Genomic DNA, 20,550 nt, shown 5'->3' on the forward strand with positions numbered 1-20,550 from the left:
AGGACCTGCACTGAGCATGCGCAGACACACAATCGCAGGTATGACGAGCATCCCGTTCAATTCAATGCGATGACAATTTTGCAGCCATGTCGTTTCCTTTTTCATTATTGATTTACAGCCACAAGTCTACCATCAGCAAAGATCCACCACACGCTGTACAAAACACTTTATACACCTTCCATATAAAAAATAAAAAGCCACACAAAAAACTTTATCGCTTTCAAGTTCTTTATTGATTTTTAATTCAAGCAGGTTACAGTGATCACTGCTTATTTTAGTCGAACAGGCCGAAGCCCATGTCCTCATCAGACTCCTCGGACTCCTCCTTGGCCGGCTCAGCAGCGGCAGCAGGCGCAGCGGCAGCAGGAGCAGCTGCCACAGACGGAGCTGCAGCCACAGCGAAAGCAGAGGGATCAGCCAGGAAGGCCTTCACCTGCAAGGGAGCAGAAAAATGCAGGAAGTTACATTGTGAGCCCTATTGTGCACCATATTTAAACTAAGGGCGTTTCCACAATTGGTACAATGCTTCACACCAGAGTTCCCTTTAAGTGAATACCGGACTACTCTTTTCATCTGGATCAGAGATTGATTTCTTGGCCTGTATCCAGTTTTGAATAATAGCTTTTACTCCATCAAATGCACCCAACTTTGTACCAACAGGTGTTTTTTTTTTTTGGTTTTTTTTTAAAAAAAAGGTCAAAGTGTAAACCTCCCCAACAGAGCCAGTGTTCCAAATGGCACCCTGTGGTCCTCCTTCAGGTACACACATTAGTGACCGTAGGAGTGGGGTGAGCACAGGCCCAAATGGTCATTTTTGCATTCAGGAGAGGAGTCATGAAATTGTAGTCATTACTCGAACGTGATGTTCATGATTTAATATTTGTTTACCATTTGGAGACAAAATCATTTTGTTAATCCATTAACCCTACAGCATCGCAGACCTAGTAGGCATGTGCAAACAAGTGCTGCATTTAGAACAGGGCAAGAAATTCAACAACTACAATGCTGGATTTTTATACATGTGACCATTTAATTCCAAATCATTTGAGGTATTCTGTAGAGACCAATAAGGGCTTATTTGGTAGACACAAGGCTCATCATCTACTTGAAAGCCTTTATTGTCCAGGCATTAAGCGTGTTTGGTGTCCGAAACCAACCGTCCCTGTCTGCCAGAGGAGACTGACACACAGGGATAGGAGGAAACGGGTTTCTGTTTGCAGGGGGAACGTCAAAACAGCACTGCAAAAGCTGCTTTGTAACCTAACCTGCACTGGTAGGGATGCCTGACCCATAGCAAAGCAGAACATTTTACCTTATCAGCCATAGGGAAGGAGTAGTCTGTCTCCACAGCGACAGCCAGAACCCTCTTGTATCCATTGATAATGGAATGAGGGATGGAGGCAAGAGTGGGGTAGCCAATCTGCAGACACACACTGGCGATGTTCCTCACACCCTAAAACAAAGAGAGAGAGTGTGTTACAACTAACACATTACTTGTTACCTGGAAACCAATAAACCAGCAGGAACTTCAGACAGGTATAGTATGAAAATTTGATTTGTGCAGGGAGAACTGACTCATGCGTACATGAGGGGAAACAAGTGTCCCAGAATTGAAACAAACAACAAAAGGCCCACTCACCTCCAGGAATCTCTTGTGCAGGGCATCCTCAGTGATGTCCAACACCTCAGGGCTATAGACGCTGCCGTTGTCATAGACCTGCTGGATGATCAACCCGTAGGAAAAGGGCGAGATGTTCAGCATGTTGAGCAGCGTGGCCTCGCTGGCACCCACCTTATCTCCAGGTCTAATCAGCTGCACATCACTCTGGAAAGAGAGGACAAATGTTAGACACAGTTCATAAGCAATGGATTGAACAACCTACAAGAGATGCAAAGAGACCCAATAATTAAGTTTTTTTTTAATTATTATTATTATTGCTTTAACTTACTAAGATTTCAATGGTTCCTCTGGAGATCTTGGTGGTGATACCCAAAGCCTGGAAGAAGGAGGTCTTCTCAGGACCCAGCCCGGTGTTCTGAGCAGGCACAGTCACCTCACAGGGGGCGATGGCACCGGCACGGGCAGCAGCTGGCACCTAAGTAGTAAATGACTGTTAAGACAATCTGAAAGTTGTGAATATGTTTATAAAAAATAAAAATAAAGGGGGGGAGGGGGGGGGAATAAAGGTAGAGAATTACCTTATTGGCCAGCAGCATGTCCCTGACCTCCGGCAAGTCTTCCTTGGTAAAGACAAAGCCCACATTTCCACGGATGTGTGGAAGCAGCCTGTTAAAGAGTCAACCAACATTTACTCAGACAGTGAAACAAACACAAAATTTTCACCATAAGAATGCAATGTTTGAAACTAAGCGTCCCTGCAAGCCGTGGGATGCGGACAGACAGGGATAGTAAGAAACAAGTTGATTTGTGCAGGGGGAACGACCAACCAGCACTGCAACAGCTGATTAGTAACTTATCCTGCAAATTCAGCAGCACTCCAAAGGTGCTGCTAATTTTAAAAAAGATATTAGACCTGTATCATAAATTAAAATAACATTTTCATGGGTCTCTATAGGCTCACTCTTTCTGGCTTTTCTTTAAAAAAAAAAAAAATTAAATTCCACAGACAGAAAATGAGCCCTGGAATTAGAACTGCTCTGCACCATTTCCTGAGGCATACATACTTCAGAGCAGTGCTTCTCAAACCTGTCCTGGAGGAACCCCCAGCACGGCACATTTTATACAATCTACCTCATCCAACACACCTGATTCAACTAATCAGCTCATTAGTACAGACTGCAAGACTCTGGTGTGCCAGATAAGGGAGATGTGCTGAGGGTCCTCCAGGACAGGACTGAGAAGCCCTGCTTCAGAAGGTGTGTGGTGAATTGAGGAAAAGTCTTTAGTATGTTCACTGACAGTCACAGGCACTGTTCTTCAAAGATGCTACGTTTAGAAATAACCCAGAAAAACCAAGTCATGTATAGACTTTTAGGAACACCATGCCTCCAAAGGCACATACATACTTCTCCAGGGCCGGGTTGTTCTCCAGGTGGCCACGGATAGCCTTGCGCATCATGGTGTTCTTGCCCATGAGCACGATTGCCTTGCCCCGCAGGGACAGACGAATAGTCTGCATCTGCTTGGAGCCGACGTTGTCCGCGCCCACGATGAAGCATTTCGGGTAATCATTCAGCAGTTGCTGCAAACCAGAACGTAAACAGGAAATGAGAACAGTGAGAACTATTTTGGGACCGGGCAGAATCAGGATTAAATAAGTATCAACTCTAATGCAATGTTTGTGACTAAGCGTCCCTGCAAGCCGTGGTATGCAGGCAGACAGGGATAGTAAGAAACAAGTTGATTTCTGCAGGGGGAACGACCAACCAGCACTGCAACAGCTGATTAGTAACTTATCCTGCAAATTAGGCTCTGTACTTTATATAATCTGGTATCCTGTTTTTTATAAAATGTTACTTATATCAGCTGTCAAACTGTGGGGAAGAGCTTCTCAGCAATAAGGAGGATTCCTGGACTAAAGATACTGCTTTATAAGAGTAAAGCCAGCACAGAAGGAAGAAAGGAGTAAAATGGCCACTTACAATGATCTTTAAGAAGTAGTTGGACTTCCACGTGGCCCTGTCTTCCCTGGGCATCTTTGCAGTGCTTCCAAGGATCGGTTAAGAGCCGGTTTAAAGACAAGGTGATTATCTTAAAGAGAAAGACAACCCATTATAACCAACATCTTGAAAATTAACTATTTAACGTGCTAACTAAAATGTACAATGAAGAATGTGTAAGCTAATCCACTAATACAACAGATCGTTTTCGGTTAACTTTTGCCAAATACAGGGCTCGTAAAGGACACTAAAGACTTATTTACTAGGAAAACGTATTCAGACGCGAATTAACCGAGCGGGTGAACTGCCGGCCGAACACATGGCGCTAATCTCATTCACGAGGCAACATGGCGCCGAGAGGCCTCAAGCTAACAAGCTAACGCGCTAAGGCTGAACAACTCAACCAACAATTCAGGTGAAAACTAGCTTTTTATTATATAATTAAGGCGAATTGTTAAACTTAAAAGGTTTCCCCTATATATTCCGGGTAAACAAACACTTAAACATTAATAAAACATGGGTAAATATTAAAAATCCGTGCTATACTGAAGAGGACCTCACCTCACAGTAGGGACGCGTGAAAGAAAAGAGACCGACAAAGGAACTCAGGCGGTATTATAGAACACGCGTGCTGTTAGCTGATTGGTCAATATCACTGTCGCTCGTTATGTCCCGCCCACAACTCCATACTACTACTGCGACTTCAACACAGCGACAAGAAACACGCCATTTCACATATTACAAATAGTTTTATTTCTTAAACAAAAAATGGGGCAAAACCAACTGAAATAAATTGTGAAATAGACTCCACCGGAACCCTGACCAGGATAAAGTGGTGACTGAAGAATAAGGGTTTTTACTGAGTAAATGAAAGAATGGATAAAATCTGTTGTAAATAAATATGCGGTACGTATGTAGCCTAGTCAGCTACTCGATTTGGGACGGACCCTGGAATTTCCTCACGAGTCGTTCTTACTAGCTTGAATTCCGGTTCTTTTCAGTGAATCATTCCACATGACTCGGTCACCAATAAGAGTCGACTCGTTCGAGTCCCAACCGACTCGTTGCTATTCTCATCTCTAAACAACCAAAATTTTGCCATAAATTGCTCTTCTTTTGTAGAACCGTAACTGGAATTGTCGCTTGGAGTGTTATTTTACGTTCTAATTAAAAAAAATCCGCAAGACGTGAAAAATGTGTAAGAATCCCTGCATTTATATCGTTGTGCCCGCAATGTCTGTACTTCATTAGTACAGACATGGCGGGAAGTCCAGTTTATGAGAGTCGACTCTCAGCGTTTACCTAAAAGACTCAGAGGCCTTGGTGAACGACGCATCGCTAGCTCTTACGTCATTTCCATGCGACGTCGGAGCGTGAGCCATGTGAGAGGCGATTTCCTTTAAGATTAGATAAACAACCGCAGTGGCGAAGGTTTTCTTAATTAATTTTTTACACCTTAAAACTTGCTAGTTTGCCTGTTTTGGTATTGAGTCGGAGTAGGACGGGTTAATATCGTCTCGACGCTTCTTCCGGATCATGCCCCACGACCCCGATCCTCCTCCGGCCAAGAAATTTAAGCCGGGCTCCCCTTTTTTCCCTACAAACAAAAAGCCTGGAATGCTGCTGCCAAAGAAGGGAAATGCGCCCAGTACAATAGACGTGCAAAGAAAACAGCTTCCTATTTATCAGGCCAAATCTCAGCTCATCGACCAGCTCAGACAGCTGCACAATGCTGTGTTAATCGGTAAGAGTTTCCACTATATAGAGGTGATGCTAAGCTCGCCTAGCATGCAGGTTGTACACAGAAAACAGCAGTATCTGATTAGAGCTTTGATCTCTTCCTTGCTACAGAAACTACAACAACCGCTGAAATCTACAGCTGGCTCCCTGATGTTAGAAATATAGTTATGTTTGGAATAAAGGAAAGCAGTGTAATTGCTGTCAGAGTTTCTAGTTGAAAGCTTTAATATATAAGAACCCTGCAAGCACTTGAGTAAATGGTGACTTTGTGAGCTCGAATGAGTTTACTTTTTCCTGACACTTGTACAATGATTTGTAGAGTTATGAGTTACCACTATCTTAGATTTACATTCAGTGGATGGTTTAATCAGGTACACCTGTTTGTGAACTTTGCAATCAGCTGGAGCAGTTTTACTGTTTATTAACACTGTATAAACTTACTCAGCAATGCTTTCCCACACATTTTCTGTGTAATTGTGTGGTGTAGTTTAGCTTTCTGTTTACAAACCAGTGAATGATGTTTAGTGTTGTTTGTGTTTACGTAGCAATGACTCATTTCCGAGTCCAAGGAGATGACTAGCTCTAATATTTACTCGAATTCTGATACGACACTGATCCAATTTTAAAAAGCATGAATAGCTGTGAGAAATGAAAGGACAAAAACCATCGTTACATTGAGTTGGTCCCTACAAAGTACCCCACTTCTTGATGACCTGTTTGCTCTATTCTGTAGGAGAGACAGGCTCTGGAAAAACCACACAGATCCCTCAGTACCTCTATGAAGCTGGTATCGGTCGGCAGGGCATCATTGCGGTCACTCAGCCTCGACGTGTGGCTGCTATCTCGCTGGCGGGACGAGTGGCAGAGGAAAAGAGAACTCAACTTGGAAAACTGGTGGGTTGAGCAACCGTTCATGCATCTTTTGGAATACATGTATGATCTCATTCATACATTTGGTACCATTTTGAACTGTTGATTTTTTTTTTTTTTTTTTCCAAAAAACATAACTGCAACAATTCCAAAGGTGGGCTACACGGTACGATTCGAGGACGTGACCTCCCCGGAAACCAAGCTGAAGTTCATGACTGATGGCATGCTGCTCAGAGAGGCGATCGGAGACCCGCTGCTTTTGCGCTACACGGTTGTGATCCTGGACGAAGCTCACGAGCGCACTGTTCACACCGACGTCCTCTTTGGAGTGGTCAAGTCCGCCCAGCGCAAACGCAAAGAGCAGAATAAGATCCCTCTAAAGGTGAGGAACCAACATGGGTGAATGTTGAGCTCGAGACTTCAAACTAGGGCTGGGCAATGTCAAAAATATCACATGATATGTGTAAGCATTTCTACGGTACACGATATGTATGCAAACGAACAAAACTAAATTATTGACACTGAAAAGGAGGGAAAGTTAAAATTTTAAAGAGTCAATATCTTTTAAGTACATATTTAAAAAAAAAAAAAAAAAAAAAGATTTAAAGAAAAGCTTTAAAAAACTTTTTTTTTTTTTTTTTTAATATTCAAAACAGTATGAAACGTTAAAAGCATCTAATCAGCTGCTGACTGGATACTTTTGTTTAATGTCTATAAAATTTATTATTAACACCAAAAACAAGAGAAATTTCTCATTTGTGAAACAAAATTACTACAAGATCAACACCAAAAAACATAAAATAAAAAAAATACGGCAAGAGAAAATATCTTGAATGTTGTCAAATCTATCTAGTATTTCCTATGATACAATTACAATACCCCAAATATAATATTAAATATAATATAATATTAAACTTATTTCTAGACATTTCTTTTTTACTACTTTCAATCTTTTCTTACTCTATTGGCATATAATTTAGTTTCTTTCTAGAAAATCTTTCTAAATGCTTCAAATGAGCCAAATTATTTGCGATAGAATCTGTTTCAGTCTTGAAATCGGTAAAAATGTTTAAAAATAAATTGAATTGAATAATTTCATATTTGTTTTTAATCGGATAATGTGAAATAGTAGACATAAAGTTTCTTTCAGTTAATTTCACTTGCTAAGATGTCTTTTGTTTGTTTGTTTTTTTGCAGTTGAAATGATCTCATTATACTGTCCAGCCATATTTGAAGCTCCTTTCTCATCTATTTTATTTCCTAATCCTCAGGTCATTGTGATGTCTGCCACCATGGATGTAGACCTGTTCTCTCAGTATTTTAATAAGGCTCCTGTGCTGTACTTGGAGGGTCGACAGCACCCGATTCAGATCTATTACACCAAGCAGCCGCAGTCCGATTACCTACACGCAGCGCTGGTCTCCATCTTTCAGATTCACCAGGTTAGTCATTTTCTCACGTGGACGTGTATTATACTTCCTATTAGTTAATTATATTATGTGCATTTAATGTGGAAGTGAGTATTTATCTGAATCCATGGGAGGAGCTACAGATGTTGTCCTTTCCTGATGTCTCTGGTGATGAAGTATATCGTGTTTATGCCCCCGATAAAAAGGCCAAAAGTGTTTGTCTAACATTTTAGCTCCGAGCAGCGTTTTTCTCTCATCGAACAGGACCACTCTTGAACATGACTCACATTTAATGTTTGTTTCATCATAATATTGGGTGATGAAGAATATATTTGTGTTTCTAGTGCTCTCCGGTGTCCCTAATAAGTATCTTTGGCCACACAGGAAACTCCTCCATCCCATGACATCTTGGTGTTTATGACGGGTCAGGAGGAGATCGAAGCCCTGGCTCGTACGTGTCGGGACATCGCCAAACACCTGCCTGAAACCTGCGGGCTCATGATTGTGATCCCTCTGTACGCATCACTTCCTCCTGCCCAGCAGCTCAGGGTCTTTCAGCCTGCACCTAAGGTACCCTTGTTGATGTTTCCTCATAGATTTGCTAAGGATTATGTTCAGATTTCATATCTGTGATAAATTTCAAACCCACAAAGTGTATTCACGTGAAACGGAGCAGCACTGATAGAAAAGCAAATGCCTCAATACTAATACTAAAAGGATCTAGCTGACTTGCAGACATTTTGCATTTTGTATTTCATTTCATTGCTGGAGTGTTTAATGCACAGCTTTGTACCATGATGCAGTCCAATACAGGGAAAAACCTTGCCCATAATCACAAAGACAGTTTGTTTCTAGTATAAATTTAGCAAACGATTTTTATTTTTTTTTGTACTGTAATGACATTTTCGTTTACTTTGTTGAATGCGTCTACATTTCATATTAGAAGCTATTAATTGCGTAAAAAAATAATAAGAAGCAAACTCTTAGAGTCATCATACACACCTCCATTAGTGTTTTATTCTCTTTGTAGCTTTCCATTTCATAGCCACACCCTAAAGGGTTACACGTTTTCCTCTAGGTCAACCATTGACCTTGTTGACCAGAGTTTCTGGTTTTTGTGTCATCTGTATTAACGTTCTCTCTCTGCATATCAGGGTTGCAGAAAAGTCATCCTCTCAACCAACATCGCAGAGACGTCTATAACTATTTCTGGAATTAAATACGTCATTGACACAGGAATGGTGAAGGCCAAGCGCTATAACCCAGGTGAGAGCTCCGATGTCCATCATTCAAACAGTACTTAAAGCTGGGGTTGTATTTTAGGAAAAGACTCAATTATGCTGATGGCAATCAAGTAGTTCATTGAGCTATTCCAAGTCTTTAACACTGTTAAAAAGCTTAAATACTGCTTGTTTCCGATGTAGTTACAGCGATCGGTCGTAACATTAATACCACTGACAAAGGTGAAGTGAATAACATTTATTATCTCGTTACAATGGCACCTGTCCACAGGTGGGATATATTAGGCAGCAAGTGAACAGTCAGTTTTCAAAGTGGATGTGTTTGAATCAGGAAAAATGGGCAAGTGTAAGGATCTGAGCGATTTAACCAAATTGTGTTTGGTCAGACCATCTCCAAAACTGCAGGTCTTGTGGGGTGTTCCCGGTATGCAGTGGTTACCAAAAGTGGTCCAGGGAAGGAGAACCGGTGATCTGGCGACAGGATCATGTGCGTCATGGGAGCGAAGGCTAGCCTGTCTGGTCCGATCCCACAGAAGAGCTACTGTACCACAGATTGCTCAAAAAGTTAATGCTGACTATGATAGAAAGGTGTCAGAACACGCAGTGCATCACAACTTGCTGCGTAGCTGTCAGAGTGCCCATACTGACCCCTGTCCATGACCGAAAGCACCTACAATGGGCACGTGCGCATCAAAAATGGACTATGGCGCAATGGAAGAAGGTGACCTTGTCTGATGAATCATGTTTTTTTTACATCATGTGGATGGCCAGGCGCTTGTGTGTCGCTTACGTGGGGAAGGGATGCCACCAGGATGCACTATGGGAAGAAGGGAAGTGTGATGCTCTGGGCAATGTTCTGCTGGGAACACTTGTATCCTGGCATTCATGTGGATGTTACTTTGACACGGATCACCTGCCTAAACATTGTTGCAGACCAAGTACACCTGTTCATGGCAGCGGTATTCCATAATGGCAGTGGTCTCTTTCAGCAGGATAATGCGTCCTGCTACACTGCAAAAATTGTTCAGGAATGGTTTGAGGAACATGACAGAGAGTTCAAGGTGTTGACTTGGCCTCCAAATTCCCCAGATCTCAATCTGATCGAGCATCTGTGGGATCTGCTGGACAAACAAGTCCAATCCATGGAGGCCCCACCTCACAACTTACAGGACTTAAAGGATCTGCTGCTAAAGTCTTGGTGCCAGATACCACAGCACATTTTCAGAGGTCTTGTGGAGTCCATGCCTCGACAAGTCAGAGCTGTTTAAGAGGGACCTACACAATATTAGGCAGGTGGATTTACATGGTTCACATGGTGTCATGTAGTTGAGACTAGAGGTGTGCATCAGGATGAGGACATAAAGTCATGCGAACGAGAGGTTTTTACTTTTCCTGTGGGCGTGAGCCAGCACTCCGATATGAAGCTTGTGCGACAAAGAACAACAACATTTATTATCGTTAGCATGTGGCACTCACTCACCTGGCTACTAGTTTGTTTAGGCAGGTAGAAACAAAAACGAATGAGGAGCGCATAGTGTTGAAATAAACAGTCTGGCACACATCATTAATTGAGAGCAGATATTAACTGGAGTGATGTAGCTGATGTTGAGGAACTGTCAGAGCCAGAATTCACCGTTTCCGGTGGCACGCCTGCTTCGTGTTTAGGCCACGCCCACTTAATGATTAAATCCGAATATGGATATTTGGAGCACTAAACAGATATAGATAGTGCCATTGTGTTACACACCTAATAATTATCCATTACAACTAGTAAATAATGCAAATAACTTGAAGGCAGACAATCAGAAACTAGCATTTCCTATTGCCATAGTATAAAATGTAATTAGGTCTCTAATTTTCCTAATGTGGATAATATTTTACATGTACTTGTAGAGCACGAGTCATTTCCATACCCTGTCTGAGTGATTGCAATACCATCTAAATACCATGTGGTGGCGCTGTGCCATCTACTACACTCTGAATAAGCACCTTAATGTAAACTAATATTATAGAGTATTTACCACTTATTCATACGAGTGTTGATTTATTTGGAGGCATGTCATTTCAGACACCAGGGGTTTATATTTAATAACGCTATTGAGTAGATGTTAGATTGTGATACTGATGGTATGAAATCCAAAGAAAAAGAATAAAGTTGCAAGCATAAATGTGCATAATTCATCATCATTCATGTGAGATGCTGTTTTTGTCTTATGTATTGTTAGACAGCGGTCTGGAGGTGTTGGCCGTGCAGCGGGTGTCCAAAGCGCAGGCCTGGCAGCGGGCAGGCAGGGCAGGGAGAGAAGACTCTGGCTCCTGTTACCGCCTCTACACCGAAAATGAGTTCGACAACCTAGCAAACATGACTGTACCTGAAATACAACGGTACAGTGTAGTAGAGATGGCACAATCTTTCTGTTAATTGGCTTCATTCAGGATTACAGCCTTACATTGTATGTATGTAGTTAAAACAGTGCAAATACAGTAGCGCTGTCACAATTTTTTTAAATGTATGTAATATAATTCATAATGCATATTATAAGTTGTCATTATTTGCCTGTCCTATATTATCTCTGTAGGTGTAATCTGGCTGGTGTAATGCTGCAGCTGCTGGCTTTGGGTGTTCCTGATGTGTTCAACTTTGACTTCATGTCCAAGCCGTCACCTGGTAAGAGACATGTGGTTTTTGTATATGCAGAATTATTGGAACCCTTTATGACACTGAAAAGAATGTAATCTATTAATGAATAACACTAGCAATAAGTCGATATCTTGCGCTTAAAATATAAACGGGATGCGGGGCAGGTTTATTTTAATATTATATTAATAAATAGCATGGTTTCTTTTCAAAAACACTGCTTTTAAAATGATTGGCAGCCTCACAATTAGTATTTTCTGATGGGAACGAGAGAGAGGTCTGTACTATTTCCGACTTTACTTTTCGGCTATTATTGTTAGTGCAATAATTATTGTTATTGATTGGTAATAACCTTCTTTACCGTTGATCTCCATTGTAATTTTTAAAAATCAAGTTCTTGTCCTTTTGTCTTAATACAGGGCATGTGTATGATTGTAGATGTTTTATTTGATTTATTATGTAATTAATTATTATTATTATTATTATTATTATTATTATTATTATTAATAATAATATAATTCTTTCTGGAAGAGAAAAAATATTATTTTATAATCGTGCATCTGCAGAAACACTGTTGCTTGTGTCATTGGACAGAGTCGATGCGAATGGCAGGGGAGCAGCTGGATCTCCTCGGAGCTGTGGAGAGGAAGGACGATCGGGTTTCGCTCACTCCTCTGGGCAAAAAGATGGCCTGCTTTCCCTTGGAACCTCGATTTGCTAAAGTAATTGGGATTGTCCTCTTGTAGCATGTGTTTTTATGCCTCTGTCACTCAGTGGTGGGGGCATTTTTTGGGGGTTCTCTGTTCACCCATGCGTCTGTCTGAGATTCTCATAAGCACGGTATCTCAAGAACAAGTATGTTCGTAGGATGTATGTGGAATTATTATTATTATCATTATTATTTTAATTGGACGATGAATGGATAAGATTTTGGTCAAAATAAGGCCAAATGTCTGATTTTCTACTATAGCTTCTTTCCTAATATTATAATTACACCTCAGGGAAGGAAAAAAAAATGCCATGACCCCTTTAAATTAGACTATTATTTGTATAGCACGTTTTACAGTAGAGACACAACGAGAGAAATCTATCTGTCTGTCTATCTATCTATCTACATAATATCTATTATATAATATAGTATAAATCTCCAATGAGCAACCCAGACAATGCAGTGGCAAGGAAATATATCCTGAGATGGCATGGGGAAGGAACTTTAAGAAGAACCATATTTAAAAGAGAACCCATACTTTTCTGGGTGACACCAGACGGTGTTGTTATAAATAATTTTTCTTCTACAACTGTATATTATAAAGTGTGTTGAAGGGATGTTCACTATGAGCATGTTCTGAAGTCCTGGGATGAGCATAGGAAAGTCTTTACGATTACAGCAGCAGTTCTTTTGGTACAAATCTACAGTATCCAGGTGAGATTATCCACTGAAGCAAGGATGAGACTGTTTTTGCAAATCTATTTTTTGCAATTTAGGCAATCCATCCACAGCAGAAGAATTACAAGTGATCTCAACAGTCATAGCAGCATAAAAATGAATGAACCGACAATCTACAGGGTCCAATCACGCTTCTCAAATAGCTTTATGTAAATGAGTGCAAAATCCAAGTGGGTGGAGATTAATGGTTCTTTTTTGTTTGTTTGGCAAAAGCCAAGGATTCAAGCCCAAAATGTTCTTGGTAGGTCTTAGGGGCGGCTGTGTCCACTAATCGTAGGGTTGGCGGTTCGATTCCCGGCCCACATGAAGTGTCCTTGGGCAAGACACTGAACCCTGAGTTGCTCCCGATGGCAAGTTAGCGCCTTACATGGCAGCTCTGCTACCATTGGTGTGTGTATGTGAATACGTGAATGAGACACTGTGTAAAGCGCTTTGGATGAAAGCGCTATATAAGTGGACCATTTTAGATTATACGTGCTGTCTTGCTTGAGTACAGTAGCATGAGGTCATGCTACATGCTTGCCCCCCTATATGATGAAACACCTCGGAGTGGTCTCCTGGGGGAATCTGTGCACAACTTTTGCATATTTTAACATGCATCTTAACACACAAGCAAGCACTTTGGGTTGACCAGCGGTGCAGAACATTCCCTGGAGTTTGGAGCCACCATTGTGAGACATGATGGGGACAATCAAATGGTTCCTTATGCTTGTAGCTGGCCACGTGACTTACGTATTTTTAATATTGTTTTGCAGACCATCCTGATCTCTCCAGACTTCTCCTGTACCGAAGAGGTTCTGACCATTATCTCTCTGCTCTCCGTGGACTCTGTGCTCTACAACCCTCCTGCCCGCCGAGACGAGGTGCTTGCCGTACGCAGAAAATTCATCTCCAGTGAAGGAGACCACGTGACCTTGCTGAACATCTACAGGGCCTTCAAGAAAGTCAGTGGAAATAGGGTAGGTGCCTGAGTTCTTTCAAGATTTCGACTGATTAGACAATCTATCTTGTTGGACCACCTCGTAGTAGGTACAGTTAGAGATTTGACTCATCTTTTTGACTAGACTGCTTTGTAGCCCCCATTAATTAGTTTCAGACGCTGTTAACTGTTATATTGGGTTGGTAGACTGTTTCTCACAACAGCAGTGCAATTGAAGTGTTTAAAATCCCAATAACGCTGCTGTATCTGATACATTAGTTGCAGCGCCACACATACTTTGACATACTTTGATGTCCCCTTTCTGAATTGTATCTGTAATCCTGTGGTGGTACCTTTTCATGATAGATGGGATAGAATGGGTTTTGAGACATTGTGCATTGCAAAGCTTCGACTACACTCGGTAATTACACACCTAAAGTCACCAACATGGTAGTTGCACCTAAAAATGGACAAAAACTGTAGATGAAAGTTATCCAATAAGCTGGTAACTCATATGTTTGCATAAAGTCAAGCCTCACCGTCTTTTGGTGTTGCTCTTCAATGCAGGAGTGGTGTAGGGAGAACTTTGTAAACAGCCGAAACATGGGTCTGGTTGCTGAAGTCCGAGCCCAGCTGAGAGACATTTGCATTAAGGTACTGAATTATTCAATACTGTGAACAAAAAGGTCTACATTGTTTCTGTCCTTTTAGAAGGTTTTGATGAGTGAATCAACAAGAGGAGCTTTCAGCATTGTTTTTTGTTCTATAGCTGGGACTGAAGCTAGAATCCTCGCTGTCTGAACTGGCTAATGTGCGGCGCTGCCTGGCCCACGGCATGTTCGCCAACGCCGCTGAGCTACAGCCAGATGGCACCTATGTGGCTCTGGACACCCACCAGACCGTTGCGATCCACCCGTCTTCCGTCCTGTTCCAGGCCAAGCCGGCCTACGTGGTGTTCAACGAGCTCCTGCATACATCACGCTGCTACATGAGGGACCTGTGTCTGGTGGACGCCGACTGGTTACAGGAAGCAGCGCCGGAGTATTTTCGGCGTAAACTCCACACGGCAAAGAGCTAGTACACCTCAGGGCTTCTAGTGGTGCTTTTATCAAGTTTAACAGCAAAGTGCATGAATGTCCGGACCATTTTGGAAGGGATAGCAGTAGTACATCAATGTGGCTGGGCTTGAAGATGTTTCGCCACTCGTCTGAGAGGCTTTGTATAGTTTTGTTCTGCTGACGTTATAAGTGAGAACATTGGACAGGGTCTCGTGGGAATTCTCAATGATTCCCCTTAATGAAGCCTCTCAGAGGACTGGCAAAATGTTTTGAAGATATCTGAAGTCCTGATGTATTCAACTACATGTTGACTTTGATTCCACTCGTAGGCGACTTTGTTTTCTCTTCTGAAGCCCAAACGCTGGATGCTAGATAAGGCAATGCCGAAAGTACTCGCCTTTTAAAGAGTAGAAACCATGGACCGTTGATTGAGTGTTTAGGAATGACTTTCCTAAACGAGTGTCTTGTTCTTTGTACAAATGACACATTTTGCACACCCTCCAATAGCTTTTGAATAATTTGCATACTCCAGTGGTTTGATACTGGAAGCTTTTTTTTTTTTTTTTTTTTTAAACCTGTTTCTACAGCCAGTTTAGTTGGATGCATATTTAGGTGAGCTTACCTTGTTATGAATGCTTGCATGTTTTCCTTTAACTACGTGAGAGCCTCGGCTCATGACGCACCTCTCGAGTGGCCGTACTGTTTCTGGAACTAGTTTGTTTACCTGTTTTGAACTAGTTTGTTTACCACCTGATCTCTATGAATACAAATTGTGTTAATGAGCAGGGGCCTACGTGGTGACTTGATGCTTGGCGTGTAACCACGGCCTTAATTCTACGTCTCATATTATCAACACCCAGTTTCAGGCCGTTTTAAACTTTTGTTTTTATACTGAATCAATTATATGGGCATTTATTATTAATGGTACCTGAAACACCAATGGCTGTTTCTAGCTGATTAATGGCGCAAATGTAAAATTGAGTATTTCGAGATGCAGTTGCTTTGTACACTTTATAGAAAATGACCGTGTAATATGCATATGTTGTTATTTTGGTTGGAAAGAAATGATTGCTTGGTGTCTGAGAAAATTACTTAAGCTGTAAAGCCCGTGTTCTACTGGAGGTGTAAAGGTCAGGCTTCCACACGATATGATTTTGATTTATAAGGCAACAATTCTATATGCCATCAGATTTGCTACAAGTCAATTTAATATCCTCAGATCGATATGTGATCAGCTTTGTTCAGGATCTGGGGTAAGCATGTTGTTAATTCGTGAATGATGAGGACATAGAGAAGGATCCTTTTAAAAGTACCATAGTTATGGGCAAATTACCTTGCTAGCCCATAAATTATCTACAGTTATTTAAAAATGTGTATATATATTATTTTTTTGTACACCGTTTTGTGCTTTTTCGATAATAATCGATTAAAATAGATAGTAATCATAATATGATTGTTGCATAGATTTACTTCAATTGTTGCCTTTGAAATCAATGAATTGATCCAGATCACTTCTACTAGCAGACACGAAGCGATTTGGACGAAATTGGTGGAACCTCTTTTAAGACTAGAAATCCAAAGAATTATAACCTCCATTTTCAGAAAGCCAGACCACTGAAACCTTTCTAAACATAGAAACACCACCACTGATAGACAAGTAAGGCCACGTCCTTTCCTCAGCCCATTTTCCCCCAAGGGCATCTCAATATTACAGTCATCTGATCTGGTAGAGATGTAGAGTGTTCAATATGATGCTCGCTCTACCATTTAACCATGTTCTTTGCGAAACTCAGCTGTGATTATTTGGATGTTGGTTGCCCATTGTTTAAAAGTCCTGTGAAGCCACAGAATTTTTTTTGTTTTTGTTTAAGTGGATATTTTATTGATGCTGTTGGCTTTACTATGTCGATAGTCTGTATGCGGTACATAAGACTGATTCTCAGTATTGTGCTTCCTAAGCTATGCATGGCATTCTATAACATTTGTATATCATTTAAGTCCACACACTTGTTCTAATACTGACACGATTGACACCTGCTACATACAGTAACAAGTACTTCTCGATTGATATGCTATGCATGATGAATGATTAACACAGAATAAGGCCACTCAGGTTTCTCTGGAATGCTGAATATACCTCAAATATATATTTAGGTTAGTCATAAGAACGTTTTAAAAAAAGGTTTTGTTTATTGTATAGAGCATGGACCTTCATCCAAACTATGACTTGACACTTCCACATCCCAAATGTGCTTGAGGTTCATTTTTATTTATTTTTTTTTTTACTCACTCTGAAGGCAATTTCAAAATTATACGGTGAGTTCTTGTGCCTTGAAGGTTGTTTGAAATTAACTTCCAAATAAATGACATGTTGAGGCAAAACTACATCATTTCACGCAATGTGAATTTTCTTTCTCCGTTATCTTGTCTGCTAAAATGGAATTTTCCACATGAGGACGGTAGTGCCTGTAAGCTTTGCTTGTTTGAGGAAGTGCATGAGTCATGAAGAAAATGAAGTAACTTATTTTAACCTCCTCTGGGCGTTGCCTATTCCTGCACACTGAATATTGCTGTCTTAAAAATGATATGTTTTATTTCATTTTTTTTTAATGATCTAGGTTTATTGGAACATGCACTTATAAGGACAGCAAAATACGTAAATGTGCATCTTAAAGTAAAAGTCCACCCTGAACAACTTGCATATTAATCTTTATAATTAACTCGATCCTCAGTTGTGTCCAAGATTTATATTATATTGAAAGTCTTAAGCTTCATTGACATTTTGCTATATTGTCACCTTGGTTTAAAGTTTCCTACATTACCCACAATGCCATCTAACTGCCTGCTTCCAGTGGAGCCAGTGGGATTTAGCCCTTGTTTTATGTCTACCTGTAAAGAGTGATTCAGCAGTGCTTTATTCCTTTAATCTACCCAGCTGTCTCACCTCCTCATCTGTACACTCTGCTCAAACAGTTCAGCTTCCAAAGCTTTTAACTTTGCCATTAAATGCTATACAGTGCTGCAAAAATGTGTCCTAACACCCAGAAATAAGTTCCGGTTTTGAATGGGTTTTTGGTTACATGTCTGAAATAAGGTCTGTGGTTAATACAAGCTCAGGATATATTTGTTTTATTCTACAACATACAATACACAAGTAAGACCCCACTCATAACTTTGTTAAGCTTTTACGTGGCTTGAAAAAGGCGGTTGATAATGAGTGGCTAAATGGGACTACAGAGGTTGTCGTGTCGGGGACATTAAACGTCATCATGCCGAACAGGAAAACTCACTACATCGTTGTGTTTATACTCGTGCTCTTACAAACTATTCCAACTCAAACTCTTCAACTTGAAGATTTATCAGTTTATAGTATTTTCGACTGTGGTGTCGTTCGTTTATAGCCTGACTTTAGCTTTTTACTTCTGCCGATTGTATTTAGGCTTCAAATTTCATAAACGCTGTGTTCATTTGTGAAGATTATCCTCACGAACAAAACGTGTAAGGATCACAAACTTTTGTTAGTCACAGAGCTTATTTTATGCAATAATCCCAAAGTCAATGAAAAAATCCTATTGGCTTGTTGTCGTGGGAACCAGGGTGATGCTATCTTCTGGGTTGGTCTACAAAAATACATCAATTTTGCAGCACTGTATTGTATCTTCTTCTTTTTTTTTTTTTTTTAATTAATGCCAAAGTATCAAAAATACAAACACATAGCAAAAATATAAAAATTACATACAATGAAATGATAATGAAAGCAAAGCATCATTTATACATACTGTATATGCATACACCTACATATATACATCCACACACTCACACATATAACTTTACTGAAAACGTTATTGAAATAAATTAAGAAGATGACGCAAGTTTATTGTCTTAAGAGCGTTAAGATTCTTAGATAATAAAATATTTGGGATGTACTGTTGGACCTTTTTTCTAAAAACAATGAATAAGGGATTTTTATGAGTGACTTTACTGTGGTGAATGTGAAATTTTGCATGGAGCAGTAATAGATTAATAATAAAGTATTCATTAAATTTAGCTTCTTGTATATTAAAGAAGCCGAACACTACATCCTAAAAAAACCCAAAGAGAAACCCAGAAGCACATTGCAGTTAATCAACTTAGCTGTGTGTAATAGCTGTGTGTGAGGACAATCCCAGAAGATGTGAAGAACGGTTTCGTTAGGGGCACCACAAAAAGAACAACTTGTATCTATATCTGATGTAAACCTTTAAAAAAAAAACCTTAATGGCCTGTTGTCAATTATTCCATACATATTTCTGGAAAATCTTAGTTTTCTGTCATTTTGTTTGTTGTTAAATCTGTTCGCTGTGGTGGATGGTAGCCTAACTTTTCCGTTATTTCAGTGAATTTGGCAAAGTGATATGAAACTGTAATGCAGTCAAGACCTGACTGGAACTACTTTTGCTGTGCATTTACTGAAAAATAATTGCACACCTCAGAACATCTGTCAGCCAATCAGAATTGAGAATTCAGCAGCATTGTGGTATAAATGTATTTAATGTGTTTCAGAGTGCACTTTTCCTTTAAGAAGTGATTATAAATTATACATTACCTGGTTGAAGTACAGAGATTCTGTACTACCTATATAATATTGTTCTTATGGACATTTTGTGTAGATGCAATGTGGCCTTGCGCTCCCGATGATTCACCCGTTTCCTCTTACTGTGGTTGAGCAACATGAGATCAAAGTTGCACTCAGAAAGGATGTGTTAATATCCTACATACTTTGTGTTATTACTATTTCGACACACATTTGTCGAAATGTTTGGTCCTTTGGTGCAAATAATTTTACAAATCAGTGCACAGATTTATTCCAGTCTTATTTAATAAAAGATGGAAGATTTATACTTGGAGGTTACTGAAAAATGAGTGAGCGAATGGATTAGCACCATCGTTAGAGTATGGATCAGCTCTTTCCATATGCTCTAAATCGTTCAGTAAGTACTGCAGGATTGCTCAATGTCTCCAAGATCAACAAGAACAGATGTATGAACAAATGTTTTTGTTAACAAACAATTCTGAATTTGATTAAATATATGCATTATGCATGTTCTCCCCCAGTGCAAAGACATACATTGTAGGCTGATTGGCATATCCAAATTGTCCATAGTGTCTGCATGTGACCTGTAATGGGTTGGTACCCCGTCCAGGGTGTCCCCCACCTTGTGCCCCGAGTTCATAGGCTCCAGGCCTCTCTGACCTGAACAAGTGTGTGAATGTGTGCAGTTGTGCCCTTTAATGGGTTGGCACCCCATCCAGGGTGTCCCCCACCTTCTGCCCTGAGTTCCCTGAGATAGGCTCCAGGCTCCCTGCGACCCTGGTGTAGGATAAGCAGTATGCAAAATGGATTGATGGACATGCATTATGCCAGTTATGGACTTTTTTTTTTTTTTTTTTAACATACTGCTCTGTCTTATGTGAGTGTAGTATGTCAGTGGTACCCTTTATAACTGATACATTTTGATATAAATTCTGCGGTTCTGTTAATGATGCATTTTATTTAAATTTAAGTTCCATATCTGCAACTCTCTTAATTATTTTATTTCTGTTTATATGCATGAACTGTTGATCAAC

The 20,550-nt window shown here is 40.3% G+C and overlaps 2 protein-coding genes and 2 non-coding genes across 4 annotated transcripts; 1 reads left to right on the top strand and 3 right to left on the bottom strand.

The window, feature by feature from the left end:
- Positions 1-210: 210 nt before the first annotated feature.
- rplp0 (ribosomal protein, large, P0) lies at positions 211-4,299 on the bottom strand. The gene is made up of 8 exons (XM_053618652.1): positions 4,183-4,299; positions 3,604-3,712; positions 3,028-3,203; positions 2,200-2,287; positions 1,950-2,096; positions 1,640-1,825; positions 1,313-1,453; positions 211-433 (listed from the first exon to the last, which is right to left on the bottom strand). The coding sequence occupies exons 2-8, from the start codon at positions 3,655-3,657 to the stop codon at positions 275-277; spliced, it is 951 nt and encodes a 316-aa protein (XP_053474627.1). The 5' UTR covers positions 3,658-3,712; positions 4,183-4,299; the 3' UTR covers positions 211-274.
- Positions 2,357-2,485, bottom strand: LOC128603955 (small nucleolar RNA SNORA63). Its single transcript, XR_008385115.1, has one exon. It is a non-coding gene; the product is annotated as a small nucleolar RNA SNORA63 (small nucleolar RNA).
- Positions 3,297-3,425, bottom strand: LOC128603956 (small nucleolar RNA SNORA63). Its single transcript, XR_008385116.1, has one exon. It is a non-coding gene; the product is annotated as a small nucleolar RNA SNORA63 (small nucleolar RNA).
- A 708-nt stretch (positions 4,300-5,007) lies between the features above and the next one.
- dhx33 (DEAH (Asp-Glu-Ala-His) box polypeptide 33) lies at positions 5,008-19,106 on the top strand. Its single transcript, XM_053618650.1, has 12 exons — positions 5,008-5,365; positions 6,095-6,255; positions 6,386-6,613; positions 7,503-7,673; positions 8,025-8,210; positions 8,795-8,906; positions 11,107-11,266; positions 11,461-11,549; positions 12,114-12,241; positions 13,722-13,925; positions 14,453-14,539; positions 14,655-19,106. Exons 1-12 carry the CDS (start codon positions 5,158-5,160, stop codon positions 14,961-14,963), a joined length of 2,043 nt encoding a protein of 680 aa, XP_053474625.1. The 5' UTR covers positions 5,008-5,157; the 3' UTR covers positions 14,964-19,106.
- Positions 19,107-20,550: the final 1,444 nt, after the last annotated feature.

The sequence above is a fragment of the Ictalurus furcatus genome, chromosome 28 (assembly GCF_023375685.1).
Source record: "Ictalurus furcatus strain D&B chromosome 28, Billie_1.0, whole genome shotgun sequence".
Taxonomy (NCBI): domain Eukaryota; kingdom Metazoa; phylum Chordata; class Actinopteri; order Siluriformes; family Ictaluridae; genus Ictalurus; species Ictalurus furcatus.